At 34.8% G+C, this 21491-nt stretch overlaps 1 protein-coding gene across 3 annotated transcripts in view; it reads left to right on the forward strand.

The window, feature by feature from the left end:
- Positions 1 to 15884, forward strand: part of LOC144978246 (E3 ubiquitin-protein ligase TRIM33-like) — a 29400-nt gene extending 13516 nt beyond the window's left edge. For all 3 annotated transcript variants that reach the window (XM_078924071.1, XM_078924073.1, XM_078924074.1), the window contains exons 9-18: positions 755 to 928; positions 2024 to 2171; positions 3468 to 3594; positions 4178 to 4204; positions 5004 to 5172; positions 6481 to 6694; positions 9438 to 9543; positions 10876 to 10950; positions 11689 to 11844; positions 14213 to 15884. In XM_078924071.1, coding sequence (XP_078780197.1) covers positions 755 to 928; positions 2024 to 2171; positions 3468 to 3594; positions 4178 to 4204; positions 5004 to 5172; positions 6481 to 6694; positions 9438 to 9543; positions 10876 to 10950; positions 11689 to 11844; positions 14213 to 14506 — 1490 coding nt within the window. In that variant the 3' untranslated portion in view covers positions 14507 to 15884. The remainder of the gene's footprint in view (positions 1 to 754; positions 929 to 2023; positions 2172 to 3467; positions 3595 to 4177; positions 4205 to 5003; positions 5173 to 6480; positions 6695 to 9437; positions 9544 to 10875; positions 10951 to 11688; positions 11845 to 14212) is intronic.
- The last annotated feature ends 5607 nt before the right edge of the window (positions 15885 to 21491 follow it).

Below are 21491 nucleotides of genomic sequence, written 5' to 3' on the forward strand. Positions count from 1 at the left end.
TTGTACATATCATTTAGATTATGAAGTTATCAATTAATGTGAGTTTTTGGAATCAATAAAGACCTTGGAAATTTCTGTGATGTAGATTTAAAAGTTATTGGACAGGCCAGGTGAAGATACAAAAATTTCCACATTGTGTCTTTTTGATCCATTGCCTGTATCTCTTTTTGGGCTGGCATTCTAATGAATTTGTCGGCCATGGTGTGTCAGCTGCTACGTAACGAATCAACTGATTTAAGTTGTTTCTAAATTTAGAGTGTTTATAAGGCATCAATCAACTCTATATTCTGTCCTAAATTGTTCTGTTTCTCATGGTCTGAAATTGTTGAAGCAAGCATTTCCAGATTATAGAGTGCAATTTCAAGGTAGTGCACGAAAGGGGGTATTGTACTATCATGTGGCCCTTGTTAAAATGCGTATGCCACTTTTTAAATGAATTTTATTTGGGGGGGGGGGGGGGGGGGGGGGATAATTTGACCAGATTCAGATTTTGATTTCTATGTGTCTGGAGAATATTTTTGAAAATGTTTTTATACTTTATACATCAAAGGATCTAATAATAGATGGATGATGAATGCTGAATCGTGTAATTATCACTGTTAAAAGAGGATAGTATTGAGGTTGATATCATTTTAAAAAGAATTGAGATGTTTTTTGATTGGAAATCAATACAGATTCTGTTAGTAGCCTGCATAGGGTTTTCTGCAATGTTTTGAATGAGCATAAATTGCATTCTCTTTTTTTCTCTCTTCAGGGATGCAGGGGTCCAACAACTTTTCAGGTCATTTCCCCCTAAGTGGTCCACCTGTCATGTCTCAGCAACAACAACAACACATGGCACAACCAGCCCGGCCTGTGTTCACTCCTATGAGGCTCCATCACAGACCTGCGGCCCATGTATTCTCCAACAATCAAGAAACCCACAAAGGTACCAAGTGTTTTAGTTGAATCTCTGAATCTTTCTGTAATGTCCACCTTCACTCATGAAGATTTTGACATGAACAATAATGAAAATGTTGCTGCTTGAAGCTCGAAGGAAAAAATAATGATAAATATTGGAATTGTAAGCTTCAATTTATTAGATGAAGAACAGATACTGTGGACGTTTCAGGCTTCCCCTTTATAAAAAAAAAGCAGGATGAATGAAACGCTACAGAATAATGAGATAATGTTATTGTGATTGTGTCGTTGCTACGGTGAATAAACAAAATCATTGATTGGGCAGGAAATAGTATGCTCCTTTGCATGGGGTGCCACTTTTCTGGGATATCCCGGAATTCCGGGGTAAAGTTTTTCCGGTACTAGATTTTCCGGGTTGTGTCCCACCTCCTCATAACAGGCCTGGGGTGAATGACCAATGGAAGGCAATTTTTACACTGAACAGATGAAAAAATCTGCCGGACATCCTGGATTCAAGCCAAAATCCCGGCATCCTGGAATTGAGCTGATAATCCCGGATTATTGATACAGGGAAAAATAATATTTGTATATTGACCAACAATACTGTTTATCAATTACTTTCTTTAAATTTTGGATCTACTGCTGTGAATGCATCAGAAACAAAACTTTTAATTCAACCCCTCCCGTATGCTGAACCAGATAGGGCCTATTTTTTAGAATATAAAAAAGTTGGACCGTTACGGGAGTGGTATGGGTGTTTTTTATTAATAATAATGCTAATTTTTAACAAAGGAATGAAACGTATTATACAATTAGAAAAGAGGTCAATCTATCCTATTATCTATTTTTTGGTTTAGTTCATTCTTAATTCCTGATTTTATTTATCAGAAAGCATGTTTTTTTCACCTGTGGATCAAAACCTTTCTCCATGACTTAGTGAAATTAGAATTAGAAACCAACTAGAGTCTCACTTTGGTAGGGATCACCTGTCTGCACACGTGCCGGTCTAGCTGTTCTAGGCTTGGATAAGGAGTAGATAAGGATTGCCTTTAGGATTTGTTCTTGTGAACAATTCTCCTTTATCATTCTTCTTATAATCATTATATTGTTTGTCATGTATCAGGAAATATGCGCAGTCCCCCCTCATATCGTGGTGAGGCGAGTGGTAGCAATGTTAGTGGCAGTTCTTCCAGATCTAACCATGGGACTCCAGATCCAGCTCGTCCTGCCAGTGCAGGCATGTATGATGGGGTGAATTCACGACCTGACAGGTAGGGTTTGAGAACTTGATTAAACTTTATACAATATCCAGATTATGTTCAATTGGACAATAAACGTATTAACAGATAAATATATCAGTAAAATATAATGAAATAAATGTATAAAGAGATGAATTATAGAAATATATATAATTAAATGAATAAAGATGATCAGAATTGGTCCAAGCAGATAAAAAACAAACTATTTTATTGTCATCTTCAGAATGGCAGGTCCTAATTGGTTTATAAAAATGTCATCTTTCAAAAGAATTTCTTTTTTACCTCATTAACAAAATATTTGTTTACTCGTGAAGACTGTCATCATCATTGTGGTAATGAAATTTCCAATATGTGACAAAATGTTAAATGTTCGATGTTTTTAGCTCCTATGAGTACAAAAGTCAAGTTGGAGGTAAGGGCCAGTAAATGTACCTGAAATAATATTGCATTTTGAAATCCTTTGCTGTCAGTCCCTTCCCACCATGGATTGGTTCCTATCTGGTAGTGACTGCAAAGGGAAAATTATTTTTTTCCCTCCCAGTGTTTCAAGATTTATAATACAAACAGTAGTCTATGCAGATCATTTTTTGTAATGCTTGAACAAAAATAAAGATATAATGTCATTTTGAAGGGCTTTGCCATACAGATAATAAAAAACGTCTTATTGATTCTATGGCGCTTGACCTGATTCATATGAGTACATTAAGAGGTTCATCTATCAAGCTTGATTTGATGTCCCAAACTGCTATTGGAAGCAATAAAAGATAGAGAAATATATGAACAGCTTCTGTTTGTCTCAACACCAAATTTTGCAAATAGTAGATATAGACTTTGAAATGTCGAGTCCAGTAAGATGATGACCTAATTTTTATGCTTACAGATTGATTTTTGGCAAATGATACTGGAACTCAGATTCTGGTATCAAAGTGTTGGTGATATGTGGGCAAAGTAAAAAAAAAAAAAAATCAATGAAGAATTTGAATTAAAGCTTTAATTTTATTGACAAAAAACAAATCATTCAAATGATGTGTACTTTTTCGATTTCCTATTTGTTTACAAAGTAGACGAATGAAATAGTGAAAAGTCAATCACTTCTAAAATTAAAATACTTCAAAATTATATAATTTTTGCCTTTTTGTGTGAGAATTATAAAAATGGTCTGTTGTCACATTAGACTCTTATTTAAATAGCTGACAAAGACAAAAATATTATTTCATGGTATGTTCTGGTATTAAATACAAGTAAAGTACTAGCTAGTTTGCTTTCATTCCCAATGTTCAATAGTTTCCCCATTTTTTTATTTGCCAGTGGTGGTAGTAGTATCCCGGCCATGGTGGATATCAAGAAGGAAAGGCGGGATCAATCTCCTGACTGTGTCATCACATCAACTAGTCTACGCACTGAAAAACAGAACATGTTTCAAACCAGCCCTATGGTTAGTATATATGAAAATAATAAATAAGATGAAAACTGATGTAAAATCTATCCCATATTTATGGTGAATTTTCATGGTTTTACCATACTTAAAAGAGTTAATGTTTCATACGTGGAACAAAATTTTCTTTTCATACATTACCAGTTGCCTCTTCAGCATCTCTTTGTGTTTAGGCACTTACAATATCCAACTTAGCTTATAGTCAGGCATGCAATATACTCTAGTCAAAGTGGGTAATGTGTTTAAATTGTCCACATTATGCTTGGGTATGAGTTAATATAATGATGGCTATCCATTCAGTTACTGACTACATGCATTCTGGTTTGACTTTACAAGGGAGATGTTACTGTTTAGCCATGATGGAATATTTGTTGTTTACAAAGAAATAATTCTTAGTGATGTAGCTGTCACTTTCCAGTCATTTAAAAAGTTATATTTTTTATATTTACTAAATACTTTTGCATGCCAGCATCTATAATTCATAGGTGTAGGTAAAGGCTTTCCCCCTATGTTTATGATTCATTGAAATTAGCATTTGTTGTTTCAACATCAATGATGTCTATTAATTTTTTTTTTTTTCCAGAATTCTCAATTGTCAGAAACGGTATTGGTAAGTTGTTTTTTTTCTCTCTATTATTCAATGTTATCAAAGTGATTGTCGATTTTATTTTATTTATTTTAAAAAAAAAATACTTATTAAGAATGAGTTGAGTAGCGATAGAATGACAGAAGCTTGTTGTACTAAAAGTATTATCCATTTTATATTCCAAAATCATTGTCCTCAATCTTTTTACAACCCACTTTGGTTTTGATTTGTGCGCATGACAAAGGCATTTTGACCCACATGCAATAATATCAATATTATTTTGTAAATGACCTAATGGGTTTTAAAATGTCTTCTTTGTTATAATTCTTAGTTATTATTTTATAAACGTTTTCTATAATCTACATTTATCACTTTTTTTTTTAAAAAGGAAAAAGGCAGAGGATTTATCCTTTTTTTAAAAATGTATTTTTTCCCACTGTAAATTATAATGCTAGGGTTTTTATGTTTTATTTTATAACATTTGACGAAGGTCCTTGTTGCAGGTATGTAAGGACTTTTACTTGTAAATGATTCCAGAGTAAATACGATGATATACTGTTCTTGGATCCACTTCTGATTTCTTTTAAGACTCATTTCCTTCGTCTTTTAAAAAAATTTTCTTATGCGCTTAGGAATTTTACTGTTCTTTCATTTTCCTTCTTACTGGTGCATGATCTACTTCTGTTGACTATATGAACCGAAAGCACAGATAAACTCTACTTTCAGATCCATATAATTTTTTCTGTTGTCTTCCATGGACATAGTTATGGTGATAAAAACTAGATCACTGCCACTAAATTTTCTTTAACCCTTGGTGTTACAGGAAATGCAAAAGAATCTGGATGACGTGATTCGTGCAGTCCCCATGGATCTAAGCGAAAACTTGGAGCAGATTAGTGGTTCTAAGCCGTTGTCAGAAGACACTGTCAACCGTCATAAGTTTGCTCCATCTCCACTCACCAATCTCAATACCAATTTGAATCCATTAGAGGGTGAGCTTTTTATAATAGTTAAAAAAAAGTAGTCCTTTAGAGCTATAGTTCCATGGAGCCTTAGTTAGTTTATTCTGGTCTCTATCATTAAATGGTCGCTAGCAATTGCTTGCTACCCTTTTGATGGGACATTGGTCTTTCGCAAATTACTTTTCTTGAAATTTAACAGACCTAGGTACCAAATCACTGCTGTTTGGACAAGGGTGTCAGAAAATTAGTAATCTGGACTGCAGTATCAGTTCTGGTCATTTGGCTTTTTAGGCATGTGCTCTATCACACATACTTGTAAATCCTCTGATTCCAATTGGAATTACCAAGTCACCAGTATTGGTCAACAATCCATCCACCAATCTTCTTGAGTTCCTTGAAAAGTAAAAAAAAAATTTTTTTTTTTTTAAAGTTCTAAACTAAAATTATAAGATGAACACTCTGCTCAGACTGTGCTATTTATAGTTTTGGCAGCCCCCGATCCTCCTGCTCTGTGAAGAATCGTTGATGTGCCAATTTCACAAAATTTTCGCTGTCTCGGCAGCATGCCAATGAATGCTATTTTTAACCCACTACAAAAGATCCGACTTGCTGTTTTTCCCCAGTCATGAAATACTTGATATTAGTTATATTGTGATGCATGAAATTGCGGTTGTACCAAATCTGAGTTACTTAAAGTGACTCTTGGTTACAGTTTAACAGTCGACTTTTGATTTTGGCATCCACCGACTATCTAGCTTGCCTCAGTTTCAAAGTACCAAATTTTGTTTTTCATTCTGCTGATCTTAAAGTTATTATGAGTGGTATTAAAAGCAAATTTGAGTTTTACAAAAGGTTCCAACTATTCTGTTTTCCAGCATTTACAGGTTTGATCAGGGAGTCCTGATAGCTCAGTTAGTAGAGCACTCGCTTCACACTCAAAATGACTGAAATCAATCCTGGTGCAGTTGAGATTTTTTACTGACACCCCTGTCCACCTAGCAGTGATTGGGTAGCTGGGTCTGTTAGATCTGGTTGAAAGTACTTTGTGATAAACTAGCGAGCATCCTATCCAAACAGTAGCAAGCAATTGCTATTGTCCGTTTCACCCTTAAAAACTTGTATAAACTTCGGCTTCATGGACCCAAAGGCTCTGGAGGGCTAATGCAGGTCTGATCATATGGATTATAGCCCTCTCTCCTTTCCTCCCCCTTCTCTTCCTTTCTCTCTCTCTATCCCTGTTGATCTTGGCTAGTCAGAAAATAGAATTTACTGCTGAAGAATATGGTACGGTATAGTTACATACAATAATTTTTCGCTACTTACCACTGTTATCTTCAGAAACCACCAAGTCTCCAACAGACGAGGAGCTGCGGGAAAACTGGCAGGGAGGTAACAGTATGCCTGGGTTCTCCATTCCTTCCAATCTTCAGGCAGATCCCAATGATGACTACTGTGCTTGCTGTCACAACGGAGGAGATGTGCTGTGTTGTGACACTTGCCCCAGGGTTTTCCATCTACAATGTCACATACCTGAGATACCTAGTGTGCCTAGGTAAGAAGGAAACCTCTCAATGGGAGGCTTGTTTTACTTGTCAGGCCATTCTAAAGAGTCAATATATATAAATGGGTGCAGCAGGTGGGAATTCCTCACTCTGTGCTATATTTGTTATATTTTAAATTGAAATGTCGGTCTGGTATTTAGACATTAAGATTATTATAAATATTTTTTTAAAATCCAACTTATTTCAACATTCTCAGTTTTATATCATGCTCCATCTTCTTCACAGGTTATTTTATCCCTCCAGCAGGCCACTTGGAACCAAATTTCCATTTCATTCAAGTTGCCATATGTTAGGCATATTTATTTTGGTACTGACACTCTTATAATATCCATCATAGCTTATTGTTAAGGTCAAATTCAGACCTTTGTGTAAAATGTTACCTAAAGACCCTCCCTTCACATTGTTCACAATGATTTTTCAATTCCTTTCCAAAAATTGTTGCCAGCCTGATTGAGACTGTTTACTCATGTAAACAGTTATTTTGCATACACACACTTACAGAGAGAGAGAGAGAGGGGGGGTGTTAAGAAAGAAGCTATCTGTGTTGTGTCCATTTATCATGTCCCACATTCATCAGGTGTGGTGCAGTGGTAATCACCTAGATGTCAACATCTAATCCCGTTATGCCTAAATGCCTGCTATTTTAGTGATAAACATTATTTCTCTAAAATATACCCCGAAATGCCTGCTTGTCATAACAGATATTGTCTACTTGCCGAGGACAAATTACGCCATTAAATAGGAGGAAAATGAACAAAATTGAAATTCACTGTACACTCAAATTAAAATAAGTGATTCGTCCGACATGTGGGATAGCCTTGTACTATTATTAGCTCTCAACTGGTTCAGAGAATGAAGAAAAGAAAGATCTGAAAAATGAATACTACATTGTAAACTAAAAAGTCAAGAGAAGTGCAAGGAAAGACAACAGGACATTATTCAATGATTTAGCTACTGAAGCTAAAGAAGCAGCTGGAAAAATAGACTTTAAAACATTGTACAATATCACAAAAACTCTCTCAGGTAATAAAAAGGCAAAGACTGTAAAGGATAGAAACAGTCAACCTCTGACAACAGAAATAGAACAGAAATTGATGGATGGAACATTTCAGAGAACTCCTAAATAGGGCTCCATCTGACACAAGGTTATATGTAAATACAACACCCAGGGAATGAAAAATGGAAAAGCTCCAGGACCAGATAGTGAGCCCCCAGAGGCTCTCAAAACGAATTTTAACACCACAGTGGACATGTTGCACCCTCTTTTTTTTGTTGTTGTTGAAAAAATGGAGTCAAAACCGAACACCTTCAGATTGGAAGGAAGGGTATGTTTTCAAGCTCCCTAAAAAGGGAGGCCTAGGGGATTGTAAGAACTGACGAGGCATTAAGCTCCTTCAATTCCTAGTCAAGTTTTCACTTGAGTGATATTGGAAAGGCTGAAAACTGAACTTGATGGGAAATTTTGCAGTGAGTAAGCTTGATTCAGAAATGACAGATAATGTACAATTAGCAACGCTCCAGATTATAATAGAATCGTCTCTTGAGTGACAGTCACAACTTTATATGAATTTTATTGACTTTAAAAAGGCATTTGACAGCATTGATAGGGGAGGTTATTTGGAAAATACTACACCATTATGACATATCTGATAAACAACTATATGATCAAGCAAGCTGCCAAGTAATCCATAATGGAAAGCTTTCAGATTCCTTTGAGATTAAAACTGGAATAAGACAGGGATGTCTTCTTTCGCCAATAATATTTCTTACAATAATTGACTGGATAATGTGCAGAGCTGTTGGAGATAAAAAGACTGGAATAAAATGGAACTCTACTCAATACCTAGAAGACCTTGACTTTGTCGATATTTGCTTATTGTCAGAATCCCATCAACAATTACAATAAAAACAAACAGACTTGTCTAGGAAACAGCACAGACTGGTTTAAGAATAAATGCACAGAAAACAGAGAACGTAGACAAATTTATATATTTGAGCAGCATTGTTTCAACATCTGGAGGAACAGATGAAGACATAGATGATAGAATAAAAAAAACAAGACATGCATTTATCACCCTCAGACCTATATGGAAATCAACAAATCTATCACTGAAAAACATTTAGAATATACAACACTCGAGTATAATCAGTCCTTCCGTATGGCTCAGAAACATGGAGAGTGACCAATACTCTTTGTAAAAAACTTCAAACCTTCACAAACATATGTCTTCGAAACATACTCAGTATCAGATGGCCTGAGAAAATCAGTAATAAAGATGTGTGGTTAGAAGCTGAACAAGAGGAATTTAGCAAACAATCTCAACAAGAAAATGGAAATGGATTGGTCACAATTTCAGAAAACCAACAACAGACATTACGAGACAAGCTGTGGACTGGAACCCTCAGGGAAAAAGGAAGGTTGGGTGGCCAAAGAAAATGTAGAGTAGGTCTTGTGAGGAAGCGGTGAAGTTGGCTGGAATGTCTTGGTGAGAAATGAAGAAGAAGACACAGAGCAGAATGCGGTGATGTACTGTTAAAGCCTTATGTTCACAAGGAATGTAAAGGATTAAATGATGGTTCAGTGGAGAAGGATACTAGTGTCTTGATTATTCTTTTTTCCAAATTTCCGTTATTGTAAATTGCATAAATAATAAGAATACAAATCAACTATTTAATAAACAACATTAATGATGTTGTATAACTGTCCTTACCTATTGTTACTTTTTTCTACAGTGGGTCATTTGTATGTACTATCTGTGAGGGAGACAAGTCAGTGGAACATGAGGAGTTCAATGCCATTGGAAAGAGGAAAGTAGCCTTGACTGAGCAGGACATTAAGGTGAGTGACTGATATTTTGCTTCCTCTTATACTAGGTATCTTATCTAGCAGGTTTTAATGTCTGACAATGTGGATGTAGTGTAGAGTGGTTATTGCTTTTATATTTTGATTTATTTTAACTTTCTCGAGTTCACCATTGCTCAACTGAACCATTCCGTTTAAGAGTAAGATTACACCAGGGATCTGCTCTCAGCCCACTGCTGCTTGCAATTGTAATGGATTTTCTTACAGAACATATTCAGTGTGAGGCACCATGGAACATGACGTATGTGGATAACATAGTACTTTTGAATAATACAAAAGCTGAGCGGAAAAGGAACTGGAGGGTTGTTGGAAAGGAGGAGATTAAGGGTAAGCAGATCGAAGACAAGAGTATTTGTGCATCAGACAACAGAGAGCAAGACCACCAATATATACTTAGATAGGAGAAGAGGATGTGATAGAGACAAACCAATTCAAATACCTAGGTACAACTGTACAAGGAGATTGAGGGGTTAAAAAGAGGCTGCAATAATTGGAGGAAGGTAACTAGAGTGTGACAAATGAATTTCTGCAAAGCTGATCGGAAAAATATATACATCTGTTGTAAGACCAGCGGTGTTCTATGGATTAGAGACAGCAGCTACGACAAAGAAACAAGATAAAGAAGTTGAGGTGGTAGAAATGAGGATGATGAGATGGTCATTTGGCTGGACAAGAAAAGATAAAGTGAGAAATGAACGAATTCGAAGGTTGACTGAAGTGAAGAATGTATCAATAAAGATGAGAGAAGAGAGATTGATCTGGTTCGGACATGTTAAGAGAGGAGAGAGGGAGTATGCGGGAAAGAAAGTATTGGATTAGCATGATAGAGAAAAAAGGGATGCCCAAAGACTAGATGGATGGATAGAGTAACTGACGATATGAAAGAACCTGGCCTGGATGAAGATGATGCTATGAACCGAGATGCATGGGGATGTGGCATTCATTATGGCAATCCTGCAAACTGTGGGAGATATCTGAAAGAAGAAGAAGAATAGATTGTAATTTGATCTACTTCTGGTTCCTATACTATATGAACTTATTTTCTTCATAAACAGATGCTTCCTTGTTTACACTTGTATGGACGGAGACATATTTAGGATTCAAACATTTCTGATTATCAGGACATTCACTGCCAGTCTAATCCATTAAGTGAAATTATGATTTTTAAATATTTGTTTAAGATTTTAAATCTGAATTATGAATGATAAAGAATGTGCTTTGGTTTGGAGGAGTATATTTGAAAATTAAAAATGACCAAGTTGTTGATTTGTTGAGTATATAATGGTCCCTTTCCTTCCTTATCTTTAGGTCTGCAAGAGAATCCTATTGGATTTGTTTTGTCACCCATCCAGCATTCCTTTTCATGAACCTGTCAATAAAGAGGTGGGTTCTGACTAAGCTTACTTATGATGCTTTAAATTCAAGGTTAACCTCATATCTATGATTTATATAACTAAACCTTTACTTACTTTACTGGCCCAGAAATAGGTGCAGTTTACTTTTCCAGGTCTAGTAGTAGTTAACTAGTTATTTGGTGTGGCTTGCAATGCAGGTTTGGAAAAGTTAATGCATATTTATCAAGCTGTACTTGGGCAAATAATAGACCTGCCTCTTTTACATATTGAATTTTTATGTGAGGCTGTGCTAAAAGGCTGTTTTAGTAAAAGTCGACACAAAAACACATCAATACTAAGATGTTCAGAAAGGTTTCATAATTAAGCTTTGATAATGTAAAGTCATTCAGTTTGGTCACAAATTTCATTTATTGCCAAAATAAAAAAATCTTTCTCTAAAAGTTTGATGAAAAAAATCTGAATCTGGTCAATTTTGGCGTGAAAAAAAAAAATCTTTATTTCAGACTGTGCCATTAAGAATAGATTAAAAATACATAAATAAAAACAATTTAATTAACCACATATTGGCCAAATGATGAAAACGGCTTAGTCCTATTTTTGTTGTTGCTGTAACTATAGGCTCAGATTACCACCGTCTCATATGCAACTTAAGACAATGATTCCACTATCCAGATGTCCTCTAATCTGGACAAAATGCTGGGGACGAAGGTGTTTGAATATGGAAACCTGACTATTTATTTATTTTCAATGACCTTTTCTTTTGCAGCAAGTTCCCAACTACTACAAGATTATCACCCAGCCCAAGGACTTCACTTTCATCAAATCCCGACTGGAGCACAAAAACGCAAATCCCTACCAGAGTATTAAGGGGTTCCTCTATGACCTGAGGCAGGTCTTTATCAACTGTCACATTTACAATAAGGTAAAGGAGATTTTCACACGTTTGTCAAGACTGTTTATCTGTATATAATTTTGTTTTTGTTTTTTTGTTGAGTTTTTGTTGTTGTTGGTTGTAGCAGAATTAGAGCGGGAAATGCTCTCTGTTTTAGTATTTTAAAAAAAAGCCTTTCTACAGTGAAGCATTTTTTACTGCCAACTTAATGGCGAGCTTCAGAACTATTACATGCATTAAAACCTTATTTATTATATCACCACTTCACTCTGGGTATCGCTAGTCGCTTATTCTTTTTTTTTGCTGAGGTAAAAAAGTTGTCAAAATGTTTGATTCAGTTCAGACCTGCCAACTCTCATTCCTGATTTTCCAAATTTCCGGCTCTTTTCAGCCGGCTTTAAAATAGATTATTTTACGAAAATGTTGATGATGATTGACCATCGTCATATCATAATCTGCATCATTACTATTCATAATGTCCTAGATTTGTTCAAGGATTTTCCTGAAAGTTAGTAGTTGGTTCTGTTAATTGATTGGGGACCTGATAGCTCAGTTGGTAGAGCACTCGCTTCACACGCAAAGGGACCAAGATCGATCCTGGGTGAAGTCGAGATTTTTTCTGACATGCGGGTGGTTGGATGGGAGCATCACCCTTGAATAGTATACCTATGATGTTCGCATGGGTGTACGATCCGATAGTGATGTCGTTTCTTCTTCCCTTTACTAGCCTATCCTGCTTCTTTGGTTTGTGATTGTATTTTTGACAGGGGATATTTTTTTTTCTGTAAATCTTCTGCCTGTTTGTTCTTGGTTATTTATAATTTAGCTTATGATATCTTTAGGTTATGATTTTGATTTACATTTGTACTATTTTTGTTAGTGTTAGATTGCTTGTTTTTTTGTTTCAGCGGTCTCTCATATAACCTCAATTGTGTTGGAAGAGACCTAAATCAACAAACAAAAAATTTTTCTGACACCCTCTCCCCCTGCCCACCGAGCAGTGAATGGGTAGCCGAGTCTGTTAGATTTCGTGGAAAGTACTTTGCGATAGACTAGCGTCCTATCCAAAGGATAGCCGGCAATTGCTATTGTCCGTTTCACACTATAGAAACTGGGTTAAACTACGGTTCCATGGGCCCAATGGCTCTGAAGGAATACTTTTTTCTGTCAATTGATACCTCTTTATTGATTATAAAAACTGTGCTATGGTTACTAGTTTATTTAAGTAAGAATGTCGGTTTAGTGGAATTGTGTGATCTTTCCCAATTTAGGGAGCAGCGTGGCTCAGTGGTACAGTCTTTGCTTCGTACCTGAAAGGTACACAGTTTGTTCACCGGTCGCTGCGCTGTGTGGCCTTCAGCAAGTCACCTTACCACCTTAGCTCAATTTGCGGCGCTGCACTGCGGCTCATGCCTCGGTTATTCCAGTCTTCCCTTGGAATAGACATAGAGACAAATTTTCCCTTTGGGATGAATAAAGGGAATTATTTATTTTATTTTATTTCATTGAGTTTTTAAAAAAAACAAACATGTTGCTGCTTATATTTTCACATTTCAAAAAAATACATTGCTTTGTGGTTTTTGATAATCTGCAATGGAATTTGGCAGTTTTTGGATTTCTCAGAACTTTTCCAATTATTTGCTGTGTCATATAGGTTCATTTGATAAAAGGTCAGAATGTGGATTCAGGAACTTGTGTTCATAATTCTGACATCTGTGCTCGATTATATGAATTAAGTTCACACTACCAGTTAATGTCAGCCTAGTTGAGGCAGATTGGCGCCAAGTGTCCAAAATGACGCGAGATCAATGGTTTGTCTTGGACGAGATAATGGTCGGCAAGTTTAGGGAAAGGTATACGGCTGGAGGGACTATACTATATGTTTTGTTTTGTAGTTTTAGCATGGTAAGAATATTGGGAAACTTCTAATTTGGAATTTTTTTTTTTCAATTTAGTAAGATATTTGTTTTGCTTTATTTTTGTTTGTTTATTGTCAATTTTAAAAATCATGGAACTCGAAAATCACTTCTTATTTAAAAAAAAAAGAAGGAAGAAAACTATTTCTCTCTCTCTCTCTCTCTCTCTCTCTCTCTCTCTCTCTCTCTCTCTCTCTCTCTCTCTCTCCTCTCTCTCTTCTCTATATATATATATATATATATTATATATATATATATATATATATATATCTCTCTCTCTCTCCATCCCCCCCCTCTCTCTATTTATTTCTTATATCGTACTATGAGCTCCAACTGGTGATGGAGAAATAATGTATTACAGAAAGATAGATAGGTCAACTCAGAAAATCAAGAATTGTAAAAATCATTTTTTAAAACCTGTTAGAACAAGTGTTTTGCAATTGTTTTTAAATAATAATAAAAATTCTCCTTTTTTTACTCAGAAAACCTCTGAGGTTGGCAAGGCAGGCTTGATGGTGAGGGAACGTTTCGAAGGGCTGGTGTCCCAGCTGATGCCCCAGTATGTGGACTTTGTCAAGGAAAATCCCACCCCTTGCTTCAGTGCTTTACAGGGTGACCCTGACCTTTCTGGAGTAGGGGATATCCCCCCTGTGGATGGGGGCGCTGCAAGCAGTAATGGGATGGACTTTGGGGTCAAGAGGTCAATAACTACAGCTGATGAGTATGGAGGAGGGGACGATGGTGCTAAGAGAATGAGGCTTGATGGAGGGGAATGATTGATTACACAATAGATCATGTTCAAGTAATAGAAGATGGGGGGGGGGGGGGGGGGGGGGGGGGGATTAGAGATCAATATCTTTTTTTTTTTTAATCTTATCTTATGGAAAATTTATATTTTGGATTGTTTTCATGAAAGCATTTTCCTAAGATAGTCATCAGAATGTGAAAGTGATGTTGTTAATATTTGCAGACCATTTTCCTTTGATGCGTCGTGTGGGCTATTTTTCTCTCTTCCCCTCCCCTTTCCCTAAACTCATATACTTATTTATGAGGCTGGGCCAAAAGGTCATTTTCGAACTTTTGGCACAAAAATACTTGACTAAGTTATTTGGAAAAACTAAGGACAAATTTTTTTTTCATCAGTTTTTATGGGACAGATAATTAAGAATAAACTGAAAACTGAATATCTACCATAAAAATTATGGTAGAGTGACCTTTTTAAAGTGTTGAAAATGTGTGGACCAAGTATCAATTTTGTCCAAATCTTGAGAGACTATTTTTTTTTACTAGTCTATTGGTGCTAAACTGTCAATTATAGGTTTATCATTTTTTTCTGTGTCAGAGAAACTGATGAAAATGAATTTTGTCCAAAGATTTTCCAAATAACTTACTAGTATTAGAGTACTTTGATGGTGACTTTCACGAAGACGACCTTTTGGCACAACCTTATATACATATAAATTTTTTTGTATTTATATATTTTATCTATGTTAAAAAATAAAAAGACAGTTTTTAAGGTGGTTTTGATTTTGTGGTAAAGTTGATATTATTCTTAGGGTTAAATATAAGAAGAAAAAAAAAAATAGAATTCTGATCTAGATTGCTAACCATGTCTGAATCAGTTGGATACGCATTTAGTTGGGGGTTTTTTTTTTTTGGTTTAAACCATATTTATAATGTTTCTGAATTGGCTTGATAATTTTGATTAAAGAGGTCAGTAGTGAGACTGGGGTTTTGATGAGTGCAAGGTAGGTGATACACTTGTATAAATGACAAAAATCCAGTATTGCTCTTTTCTTTTCCATGTGAGAGCAGAAGTCCTGTTAGATCCGAACTTGTTAAATCAAGAGTTCTGTTGCTTTTGTAAGACCTTCTGATATGGAATTTTAGACTTGTAGATATCATATTTGTAGAAAGTAAAACAAATTTGATAAATTGCTTGATTTAAAAAAAATTAGAGCTTAATTGCACAGTGCTAAGGACGAGTAGGCTTACCCATCATTTTACCACTCATTGTTCACTTTCTCTCACTCTTTCAAAAACTGTCTTTACCAAGCTTCATTTGACTCACAATGTCAGAATTTCATGTAAACTCTTGTGATAATAAACAATGATTTTTTGATATAAGAGATCTAATAAAACAAATAAAAGAAAGGGGGGGGGGGGGGGGTGCGACTAACTTTGTGAAAATCTTTTCATAATGTAGGAAAGCTCACTTGTCGTTAAAACTGACCAATTAAAACTGACCAATTATAGACGCACAAGGATCACAGAAAAGGTCTGTACAGGTACGGTAGATAATTTGTGGAAATTCTAATGTCTTGTTTTGTTCAGACCTGCTAACCATTCTGTTTTTAGCAATATTATTATGTTATAAATTGATTGTTCACATTCTGTTTTAACTCTTTCGAGCTGTAATTAAATCACAAGTTATGTTGCTTAGGTATTTGGATGTGCAAATTATTGAGGGAAATTGTAATTATCATTAATTTTTGATGGGGATTAGACTTGAAGTAAACACATGTGGTTTAAGACATTTTTATAGATATTTTTATATCAAAATGAAATATTCTTTGAATATAAATTATTTGTTATTTGCGGGACCTACAAGGACATGGCAGAACTGCGTCAAATATGTGCAGATGGAAACTTGGGACCAGTGATGCCTGCCGGAAATGTCAGGCAGCTCCAGAGATCAGCGATCACATCGTCCTCCACTGTCCAGTTACTAAACTTGCAGGTGGATATAAAACAGTTCTTAGGGCGGAGGAAGACTTCTGTAGCTGGGTTGACGAAATGAATTTGGAAGTGTAGCCATACGCTACTACTACTAAAGGACCTACAAGATTAAAAAAAAAAAATCTGAGCTATTCCTCACCCTTTTTGGTATACAATAGGAGAAATGAGTGAGTCATTACTCTGCAGGGTGGGATTTTTTTGGGACTTCCCATAGCGGGCGGGCAGGAGGTCACTTGCTTTGTCTTCTGTACCCCTATTTCTGAGTTGCTCTGTCTTTGTCTTGGACTACGATTACTTAGTCAAATGTATTAATATATTTTTGGGAGATGATATTTTCTCCTTGTAAATCATCTCTTCTTACATCTTTAAAAAATAAAATTGTTCATACTTTTATGATTTGTAAGCATTTGAGAACGTATTCCTCTTAGTGGGATCTTGTGCTTGTGTCTGAATGGGACTTGAAGGTAATCTCAAACTAAGAACACTAATAGTATGCTTTTGGAATCTACTTGTTCCCTATCTGAACCAGTCCCCTCTTGTCTTACTTTTCCTCATATGCTTTTAATTGCAAATCTTTAATTTTTTTGACTCTCCTATTTTCTTCCTTTTTACTGATTCTGAAATTACTTAAATATGTCGCGAGGAGCACTGTAAAACTGTACAAACAAAAACGACTGGAGAAGGGGAAAAAGTCAATTTAATTTCTACAGGGTAACTTGTGTCACGAACATCACTTTCCTGATGCAACCTACTGGCGATCGTTACTACCAGCTGATATAAGTGGTCTATCTATCACTTTCTTAACCAGTTTCATTGTAACATTTTTATATTGATATGGCAAAAAAGTTATTTCTTTACTTTGCTTGACCAGTCAGTCTCAGGATGGAATGGAAGGCTGACACAATTGTTATAAAGAGTTTTGAACTAGATATTTTTAAAGAAGTCATTTTTGTGGTTTGGTGACCGGTTTAAGCATGGCAATCTTGCTGTCGTAACGGTAGATAAGATATGTTAAATCATGAAACAAAAAAGTACACATGTGAATACTGTAAATAATTCTTGATTGAAAACTTTGTTATTGTTACTGTTTGACCAGTTAAAACCTTTTTTTTAAAGCAATTCACTACCATATATTAGACTGTACCAATAGGTTATATTCGTTGAGTTTCCATATAAAATAGTATTTATTTAAGCATTTCAAAGAGTCAAAGAAATGTTTTTGCTTTTTTTTTTTACGCATCCCTGTAATTAAAAGTGGCTTAATTAACTTGATATTTGTCAACTTTTTCCACCCAAGAGTTTGAGAAGCTGTTCCAACTATTCTTCTAGATGTTTGTGTTTTTTGTTTTTTTTTCATTTTTTTTTTTCATGATTCAACCCTTAGAAATGGATGAAAACTTGATCCTACTGTCGATGTTCAAATTAACTTAATTTCTTATGTCTTTTTGCTTTGAAATGTTGGGAAAATGACCTTATGTTACAGCCTTGTATGAATAATTATGTTTTGAAGACCTTTATTTTACACTGTCATACCACCGCTAATATTTTTTACTTTTGGCATCCAAAAGAAGAAAACAAAATATTCATTATGAAATTGTAATGGTAATTCTCACAAAATGCAATGAAAAGCAGACATGCTTTTAAAGAAACCTTTTGAAAGTTGTCTAAGATTGTTGTTGTTGTTAACTGTTGTTATTATTATTAGATATTATTTTTATTATATTATTATTATTATTATATTATTATTTATTTATTATTATTTATTATATTATTATTATTATATATTATTATTATTTTTTTATTATTATCATTATTATTATTATTATTATTATTTATTATTATTATTTATTATTATTATTAATATTATTATTATTATTATTATTATTATTATTTTTTATCTTTTCTTTCTTCTTTTCTTCTTCTTCTTCTTCTTTGTCTTCTTCTTCTTCTTCTTCTTCTTCTTCTTCTTCTTCTTCTTCTTCTTCTTCTTCTTCTTCTTCTTCTTCTTTTCTTCTTCTTCTTCCTGGGTGGGGATCCTGACCTCCCATAGCGGGCAGGGAGGTACAAACTGTGTCTTCTATCCCCCTTTATCTGTTATCCAACATGCTTTCTGTCTTTGTCTCGGAATGAGATTACTTGGTTTTGTCCTGGCACTGGCCGGAATCCTAGCTGGGAGGGAAACAGTCAAATGCATAGTTATTGTTTTGGGAGATGATATTTTTTTCCTTGTAAATCATCTCTCTGTTATGTATTATTATTTTTATTTTGAATGTATAATTTAAGCATTTGAGTGTGTTCCTCTTTGTTGGATTTTGTGCTTGTGTCTGGATGAGACTTGTAGGTGATTTCAAACTAAGTACATTGGTGGTATGCTCTTGGATCTACATCTGAGCCCGATTTGTTCTCAATTCCCCTTTGTCTTACTTTTTCTTGGGTGCTTTAATTGTAATTCTAGAACTTTTTACTATCGCATTTTCTTCCTTTTTACTGGCGCTGATATAACCTAAATGAGTTGCAAGCGCCGTAAAACCCTTAAAAACAAAAACAAACATTCTTCTTCTTCTTCTTCTTCTTCTTCTTCTACTGGGTGGGGTTCCTGACCTCCCATAGTGGGCAGGGAGGTACATACTGTGTCTTCTATCCCCATATATCTGTTTTCCAACATGTTCTCCGTCTTTGTCTTGGAATGAGATAACTTGGTTTTGTCCTGTCCCTGGCTGGGAGGGAAACAGTCAAATGCATAGTTATTGTTTTGGGAGATTATATTTTTTTCCTTGTAAATCATCTATCTGTTATGTGTTATTATATTTATTTTGAATGTATAATGTAAGCATTTGAGTGTATTCCTCTTTGTTGGATCTTGTACTTGTGTCCGGATGGGACTTTTAGGTCATCTCAAACTAAGTACATTGGTGGTATGCTCTTGGAATCTACATCTGATCCCTATTTGTTCCCAGTTCCCCTTTGTCTAACTTTCTCTTGGGTGTTTTAACTGTAATTCTAGAACTTTTTACTATCCCATTTTCTTCCTTTTTACTGGCGCTGATATAACCTAAATGTGTTGCAAGCGAAAACCCTTAAAAACAAAACTTCTTCTTCTTCTTCATCTTCATCTTCTTCTTCTTTTTCTTCTTCTTCTTCTTCTTCTTCTTCTTCTTCTTCTTCTTCTTCTTCTTCTTCTTCTTCTTCTTCTTCTTCTTCTTCTTCTTCTTCTTCTTCTTCTCTTCTTCTTCTTCTTCTTCTTCTTCTTCTTCTTCTTCTTCTTCTTCTTCTTCTTCTTCTTCTTCTTCTTCTTCTTCTTCTTCTTCTTCTTCTTCTTCTCTTCTTCTTCTTCTTCTTCTTCTTTCTTCTTCTCTTCTTCTCTTCTTCTTCTTCTTCTTCTTCTTCTTCTCTTCTTCTTCTTCTTTCTTCTTCTTCTTCTTCTTCTTCTTCTTTCTTCTTCTTCTTCTTCTTCTTCTTCTTTCTTCTTCTTCTTCTCTTCTTCTTCTTCTTCTTCTTCTTCTTCTTCTTCTTCTTTCTTCTTCTTCTTCTTCTTCTTCTTCTTCTTCTTTTCTTCTTCTTCTTTCTTCTTCTTCTTCTTTCTTCTTCTTCTTCTTCTTCTTCTTCTTTTTCTCTTCTTCTTCTTCTTCTTCTTCTTCTTCTTCTTCTTCTTCTCTTCTTCTTTCTTCTTCTTCTTTCTTCTTCTTCTTCTTCTTCTTCTTCTTCTTCTTCTTCCTTCTTCTTCTCTCTTCTCTTCTTCTTCTTCTTCTTCTTCTTCTTCTTCTTCTTCTTCCTCTTCTTCTTCTTCCTTCTTCTTCTTCTTCTCTCTTCTTCTTCTTCTTCTTCTTCTTCTTCTCTCTTCTTCTTCTTCTTCTTCTTCTTCTTTCTTTCTTCTTCTTCTTCTTTCTTCCTTTCTTCTTCTTCTTCTTTTCTTCTCTTCTTCTTCTTCTTCTTCTTCTTCTTCTTCTTCTTCTTCTTCTTCTTCTTCTTCTTCTTCTTCTTCTTATTGTAATAATAACACTGAGCCATGTCAAAAATCCCATTCCGCAGCATCGGACACCAAAAGATATCAATCATTAATATTACTTCTTTTAATCTTTTGACAAACTATGGGATGATGATATTGTGTTTATTAGATTCTGTTTGTCAAACATCTTGAAATAAAATTTTTTAAAAACCATCCAAAATTGATAGTCTAGCAATAAAAAGATAGCAGAAATAGCAGCTCCACAAAGGGTTGAAAAAGCCTGGACACCATACCTACACATTTTCAACATTGTAAAAACCTATTTCTACTTTAGTTTTGGTGGCGCAGAAGCTCAGTTTTTTGTTTGTTTTTATTTTTTTCTCTCTTTATTTAACAATCAGAAGCTAATGAAAACGAAAGTCTTCCATTCATTCTTCCATCATTTTTCAAAATAACGTGATATTCATTTCTAATGTTACAAAAATGGACTTTTTGGCAGAGCCTCGTTTACCGATTATTTTTTTTTTTTTTTTTGTTTTTTTTTGGTGGCTGAATTTGGCTAATACTTAGGGTTTATTATAATTTTTTTTTTTTTTTTGCTACAGATCCGGTTTTTTTACATATAATTTTATACTTAAATTAGTGAAAATGTCGTTTTTGGACTCAGAAATGATATTTGTCAAAACTGAAGTACGCTGCACCAATATTAAAATATTTTAGTGACAATTCTTCTAAATAGGGCGAATGAAAATCATACAGTTATGGATTTATACAGAGTTTTTGTTGTTTTTTTTTTCTACAGATTTTGATTTTTCCCTCCCACAAAATGTACATATTTTTTTACTTGCTACTCAAGGCAGGTCTGCTACTTTTCTCCTTTGTCTTTCAGTTGCCATGTGACTCAAAAATGCCACAAGCACTGATTTATTTGTAAATCTATCTAATTGACCAGTTTATTGTGTATACCCATTCTCTTTTCCCTAGGGACTAATACTAACGTGAATTTGATGTTGCAATTTCTGAAAAATAAAAAAAAATTTTTTTAGGGGACTTAGCAAGCAAAACAAAGAAAAATT

Source organism: Berghia stephanieae, chromosome 8 (genome assembly GCF_034508935.2).
Source record: "Berghia stephanieae isolate SIO BIC M18660-M18661 chromosome 8, UCSD_Bste_1.3, whole genome shotgun sequence".
Taxonomy (NCBI): domain Eukaryota; kingdom Metazoa; phylum Mollusca; class Gastropoda; order Nudibranchia; family Aeolidiidae; genus Berghia; species Berghia stephanieae.